Source organism: Vigna unguiculata, chromosome 6 (genome assembly GCF_004118075.2).
Source record: "Vigna unguiculata cultivar IT97K-499-35 chromosome 6, ASM411807v1, whole genome shotgun sequence".
Taxonomy (NCBI): domain Eukaryota; kingdom Viridiplantae; phylum Streptophyta; class Magnoliopsida; order Fabales; family Fabaceae; genus Vigna; species Vigna unguiculata.
Window position 1 is genome coordinate 19,287,424 of NC_040284.1, and position 5,932 is coordinate 19,293,355.

Genomic DNA, 5,932 nt, shown 5'->3' on the forward strand with positions numbered 1-5,932 from the left:
AATTACAAAGGATGCATCTAATAATTATGATTAAAATGATCACATTTTCTTAAATTGAAATACACTCATCAACATTAATGAAGCATAGTGCATTTAGATTTGCTTAATTGAAAAGGTATCTTTATACGCTCATCATAAAAAAAGTGACCAACTCAGAACCAAGAAAGAAAACGCATCGAAAAAAAGAACGCAACGGCACCTCACGCCGTAACCGTTTGCCAGCTCATTCTTCCGTTCCTTTCCCCAAGCCACGTCAGCAATGACGCTTATTCTAACGGCATCTGTTTGTCCCCGCGGAACACGTAACGACGTTCCGCCAATGGCGTTACGAACTCCGTAAGGCCCACTTTCGGCCCAACCCCAAGTCACAACAAGGTCTTCTTCCTCTTCTTCTGCTACAGCTTCTATCTCTCTTCTTCATCGTCATCGCGCACTTTCTCTCTCCAACATTCTCTCTTTTTATCTCTCCCACTCTCTTTTTTTCTCTCTCAGAATTTTCTTCTCTCTCCGATTCCTCTTATTAATTCCATTTTTCTCGTTCTTCTTCTCTTCCCTGAAAACACCTCCTCGTAGTATTGATGTCGGTATGTGTTGTTCTCTCTCTATCTTTGTTGTTTTTGCAATGATTTGTGTTTTCTCAATTGATTTGATTTTCTCTCTGATCATTGTATTGAGCTGTTGTATGCGATTCCTCAGTAGTCGTTGATTCGCGTTTTCCATATTGTTTTTTTGTTAATTTTACCCCTTTTCCGCTATATTTTTTTGTTTGTTCTCTCCTTTTTTGTTTTACATTTCTGGATTTTGATGCTGTGATCCTTCTTCGATTATTTGAGTTTTGGTTTCGTGTCTTTGAATTATTCGGATTAGCATGCTTTTAGTCTTCCGTGGAGCTTGTGTGCCTTTCTGATTCGATCCTTGTAGGTTGTGTGCTAGAGTTGAATAGTCTTGGGATGTTGCTGCTGAGTGGTGGTTAAGTAAATATTTTAGATATTTTAGTTTTGCCTTTAATTTTGTTTTTGAATATGTGGTTTAACTGTTATATTCTTTCTATTTCTATATTTGGATCACCGAGTGCTTTGGTTGATTTCTTTTCTACTAACTTCTCAATCGTGAAGGCTGTTATTGCTTATCAGTATCGGAATTCGTAGATCGGAGGTGTTGTGATTTCTAGTTGATTTCCTTTTTCTTTTGAGTGGGTTAAGTTACTGTATTTTCAGTTGTTTTGTTCTGGCACAACATGGCCTTTTCTGAATTACTATCTCATGGTTTGTTGTATTTTTTCCTCCTGTATTTTTTCATGAATTACGACATGTGCACTTCTGTTCTTGTTGCTTAAACAACTTGGCCAGAGGGCTTTTTTTTTTTTTCTTTTAGCGAATAATAGAATTTAATCAGAAAGGGCGATAGGGAAGTTTATCACTTGAAAATAAGTAATCCGAGTAAAGGAAACGAGAGTGCTAAAAAAACTAACCATAGAAAAGTGAAAAGGAGCTAGGGAAAACTAGACAAATAACTAACAAATTGTCAATTTCAAAGAGCCCTACCCTGGTTGATGTTCACAGAAGGTATAGATTATAGAATTTGTTCCAGTTTCCTAACTAGCAGGACAAATCCAATATTTTCCATGGATGCCCCAGTTTGCAAACTACAGATATTAAATCAGTGGGCAGCGAAGGAATGAATGACTGTTAGTATACGGAAAAACCAGAAAGTAGAGGGAACACATGTGGTTTGTGGACGAGCTGCAAATCATATGTAATTAGTTATACCAAGAAAGCTGTTCAAATTAAAAATGAGGACTTGACCTAGTGGGAGTGGTGTATCATGGATAAGCAAAAAAGTATTGTAATTAGAACCAATCTATCTGGAGATTGAATAAGAATTCGGAAGAACAATTTTTGTGAATAGACCTCAGAATTATCCACATGGCATCATGTCTAGCATTTAGTTAAATTTCTCTGTTTTTATGTGTTGTGTTTGATCTCCGTTCTTCTATTCTTAATAAACACCCATATAATCTATACTAGTATTCACATCAAACATTTACAGTAGGCAGAAAACCTATTATATTATCAGCTTTCTGTCTAGAGTTTATAATTATCATGTCCAAAAGAATCTTAAGGAATTAATTCAATGCATTTTAGTCTTTATTTTGCATTGGCTAATCTAATTATCACACAGGAAAAGGGTCGGCCACTACCAAAATTTGGCGAATGGGATGTCAATGATCCAGCCTCAGCTGAGGGGTTCACAGTGATATTTAATAAGGCAAGGGATGAAAAAAAGACAGGTGGCAATCCTGAGTCACCAGCAAAGACTGCCGCTGATCCTCACAGCAAACCTGCAGTAGATCCTGGGAAAACTCAGACTGTAAGATGTTGTTTAGTAAACTTCTCTCACTAACCTGACACACAAATAACTTTTTTTATTCATAATCTAACCATGGCATGTTTTTGCCCATCTACAAGAGTAAGTTTAACCTTGCAAAAAAATGTTGATTGTGATGTGTGTTCACCATGTGCCATATATATATGCTTGTTGTGTTTTTTGCATGAATTGAGAAACTGTTGGACGGCAAAGTAACTCCATATATATGTTGACAAGATGTGCATATGCTAGACTAATCTGGCCTACTTAATCCCAGATGTATTGAAACCATGATTTTTAGTTTGAGTTATAACCTTGGCTGGGTTTTCTTATCAGTTTCTAGTATTTCACTCTTGCTTAAAATATATTTGGTCTTGTATCAAACTCTGATTAAGATGAAATTAAAAAGATTAGATTGTCCAAATCCAAAACAAAAGAGGAAAAGATGTGCGTATATTTTATTTGGACTAATAATTTGTCTATGGTTGGCCAGCCAGCACTGATTATTTGTGAACCTTTGAAATGAAGTATGTTTGAGCAGATTGCTCAGAAATTGATCTGCATTAGATTGTGGTAGGTTTAGATAGTGATACTGAGATGTTATTAAGATGTGGAGCAGTCAAATTTTAATCCAGTCAGTTTATTTGTGATTTTCTCCTGATGAATGATTTTACGTGGTTTCAGAAAAAATGGTTTTGCTGCATGCAACCTTCTGCCGAATGACAGATAGCAATGGTTGCTCCTTTGAAAAGCCTGAACAGGAACAATGTTTATGTGTAACTAGCTTCACAGTATTTTCTCAAAGATAAGGGCTGTAGAGCCATGAGCGAATTCTACGGAATTTATATTATGTGCTGTAAAAGTGAGCTGCAATGGGGTAAAGGGAAGGAGACAAACTATTATTTGTGTGTGTATCAGTGTTGTGGTTTATTATTAGGAGCTGGGGTTGCTTCCTGTTTTGCCTTGTCTTGCGCTATGAGCTAGAGCGTTGCTTGTCACATTGTATTGCTTGTATTATCAAACAAATCCTATTTTATGAACTCATTTTATTCCCCTTTGATTTCGTTCCTCCGATTGATCAAGTTTTATATCTTGCTATTTATTACAACAATCTGGTATGTGAGTGTAGCCTATATATAAAGGCCAACAAAATTGATTCTAAACAGTAGTAGTAAGCTTTCGTTCAAAGAGGCGACGAAGAAGATAAACTTGGAGGGCGCTGGCCCCCATTAGTGCTGCCGATTCAAGTAGCGCCTTGTGAAGCGTTCTCGAGCTCATTGCACTGCCTACTGTAATTGCAAGTCAACAAATAAATTCAAATCTTAGATATGTTATCTGCATCCACGCTAATCAGGTCTATAGACATGAATCCAACAAATTAAACCAATAGAACCTCAACATGATACGAGATGTACCTATTGCCTGGCGTTCTGTCTGAGCCTCAAGCCAATGCTGTTCATACTGAATGTTGAAAAGAGCTTGTTCTAACTTTAGTATCTCTTCAAACAGAGGTGTTAAATGCTCTGCAAAGATCAACATGTGAACACTCACCAATTAAGGAGGGTCCACAGTTGCAGAAATGTATGAAATTGATTAATTAGTTCATGTATGTCTCACCATCTTTTGCATGATGATCAGAAAACTCAACGTGGTTACTGTGGACATCAAAATCAATTGTTTCATGATAGGGAGACCTGTTGTTGAAGCAGAAGCGATACGGTCCGGTGCTTCGAGCCACAAATTCAAATATTTCACTTGTCATGTCAAGAAAATCCCGAATTGGTTCACCACCAGGTCCCCTCACCTGAATATCCAACAAAAGCTATTGTGTCAACACTTCATTTCTCAACAACTATAATGCAAACAGACAGGACATGTAATAATTTCTGGTAATTCACAATTTTGTTCTCACATGTCAGAATCGTAGATAATACTTATTGAGAAAACATTTTCACCGAAATATCTTTGACAGTGCTTACCTCAAGGTCTACACCATCATCAGTATATTGCCAAGATGCATCAATCTTGATGACAACAAATGAAGCATGAACTCTATCCCCTTCGTACTGAACATTATGAGAGAAACAGTCACGTCTGTCAATCACAAATCTGATCCCAAGCACTGCATTCATGCTGCAAAAGATTACCATTGCAGTCGCAAAATTTGATAGCCCTACCTTCATCTCTATCACCACCTTCATTCACACATATTCAACAAGACTCAAGTGAGTAAGCTTAAAACTTTCTTTGCACTTCCACCATTGCCATCATAATTTTTTCATCCATTAGTTTTTGAAAAGCCACATTGTTTGATATGATGAACTGGTCCTTTGATTTCCATGATTTTCACATTCATCATAGCAACTTCTAAAACGTACAACAATGGATATCTCTCGAAAATGAATTCCAAATTAAGAATTTAACCATTCAATCAACGGATCTCATAACAATCAATCAACATGATTAGAAACATACATGCAAGGATCAAATTTGAAGAATGTTACCTTCTTTTATCAATATTTTGCTCCCAAACGAATTTGAAAATTGTAGGATTGTACGAGGAAAAGTTATAGAGGAACGCAAACGGGTTTTTGTTTTGTGGAGCAGTTTTGAAAGTTCGAGGTCTAAGTTTTTAACGATTATGTGAATCATGTTCGAATTTAGACGACACGTGTTGGACTATAATGTAGGAGGAGATAGGAATAGGAGATTGTAAAGTATTGATATAACATAATAAGAAACAATGAATCTATACCTATATATTTATATCTATATATAAGAGATATTTTTTTTGTCTATATCTATATATAACAACAATGATATTTTGACACAATTATTTGACACATGTGGCTTTTTTAAATATAATTTTCAATAATTTTTTTAAGTTACTGACTTAGACATTTGTTGTCCACGCTGGAATCCCAAATTGAACCAAATCCCAAATTTTTGATTGCGCAAATGAGGTGTGAATTGAACCCAGGAGAGCAAAAAACCTAGGTCGCGCCATTGTCTCTCTTCTATCAAACGTGCTCCCTTCAATCGTCATTCTCATTCTTTCAATACCATTCTATATTTCAAAATCTGAAATAGAGATTTATATTAAAACGTCTCTAGATTAAATATAAATATCCTAAATTAAAAAGCAAATTTGAAAATTTGAAGTTTATTGGGAGCTTGTTGAAACTATGGAAGTTGAAGAAGAAGCTGCTTTTGTTTGATTGTAGTAGTTCATATGCTATGTTATTGTTTGAATAAGAAATTTTTTCAATGATCATCTTCTACTAATTTCTCTTATTTTAATTTGCAAAAAAAATATTTAAAATTAATATATATTGAGCAAATTCCACTTATCACCATTTTAAGTTTCATGAATCTGCATAATTATTTTTCTTCAAGGTTTACATTAATATCCCTCATGAATAAAATTAAACGGTGTACCATTATTCAAACAGTTAAAAAGTTAGTGTAATATGTAATGATCTTGGTATATAGTGTTTTTTAAACCATTAGGTTAAATACAGGGGAGAAAATTGTGTATTTTGTAATACTGAATGACAAATACAAA

General features: G+C 35.2%; 2 protein-coding genes across 3 annotated transcripts; one reads left to right on the plus strand and one right to left on the minus strand.

Moving 5' to 3' along the window:
- The first annotated feature begins 335 nt into the window (after positions 1 to 335).
- Positions 336 to 3,427, plus strand: LOC114188092 (protein NOI4). The gene is made up of 3 exons (XM_028076614.1): positions 336 to 584; positions 2,182 to 2,370; positions 3,052 to 3,427. Exons 1-3 carry the CDS (start codon positions 579 to 581, stop codon positions 3,088 to 3,090), a joined length of 234 nt encoding a protein of 77 aa, XP_027932415.1. The 5' UTR covers positions 336 to 578; the 3' UTR covers positions 3,091 to 3,427.
- On the minus strand, positions 3,272 to 5,152 carry LOC114188091 (transmembrane emp24 domain-containing protein p24beta2-like). Of its 2 annotated transcripts, XM_028076613.1 has the most exons (5): positions 4,872 to 5,152; positions 4,347 to 4,562; positions 3,985 to 4,171; positions 3,783 to 3,890; positions 3,272 to 3,656 (listed from the first exon to the last, which is right to left on the minus strand). In XM_028076613.1, the coding sequence occupies exons 2-5, from the start codon at positions 4,548 to 4,550 to the stop codon at positions 3,526 to 3,528; spliced, it is 630 nt and encodes a 209-aa protein (XP_027932414.1). In that variant the 5' UTR covers positions 4,551 to 4,562; positions 4,872 to 5,152; the 3' UTR covers positions 3,272 to 3,525. The 2 variants fall into 2 exon arrangements, with proteins under 2 accessions (XP_027932414.1, XP_027932413.1); XM_028076612.1 differs by lacking the exon at positions 4,872 to 5,152 and having other exon boundaries at positions 4,347 to 4,856.
- Between the last annotated feature and the right edge of the window lie 780 nt (positions 5,153 to 5,932).

Bases quoted from the DNA above. Each gene is read 5' to 3' on its own strand.
- LOC114188091 (XM_028076612.1), bottom strand. From the start codon at position 4,568: ATGAAGGTGGTGATAGAGATGAAGGTAGGGCTATCAAATTTTGCGACT. The intron at 4,172-4,346 runs GTAAGCACTGTC...TTGGATATTCAG, and splicing joins ATGATGGTGTAGACCTTGAG to GTGAGGGGACCTGGTGGTGA. The intron at 3,657-3,782 runs GTACATCTCGTA...TTGCAATTACAG, and splicing joins GACAGAACGCCAGGCAATAG to TAGGCAGTGCAATGAGCTCG.
- LOC114188092 (XM_028076614.1), top strand. The intron at 2,371-3,051 runs GTAAGATGTTGT...ACGTGGTTTCAG, and splicing joins ATCCTGGGAAAACTCAGACT to AAAAAATGGTTTTGCTGCAT.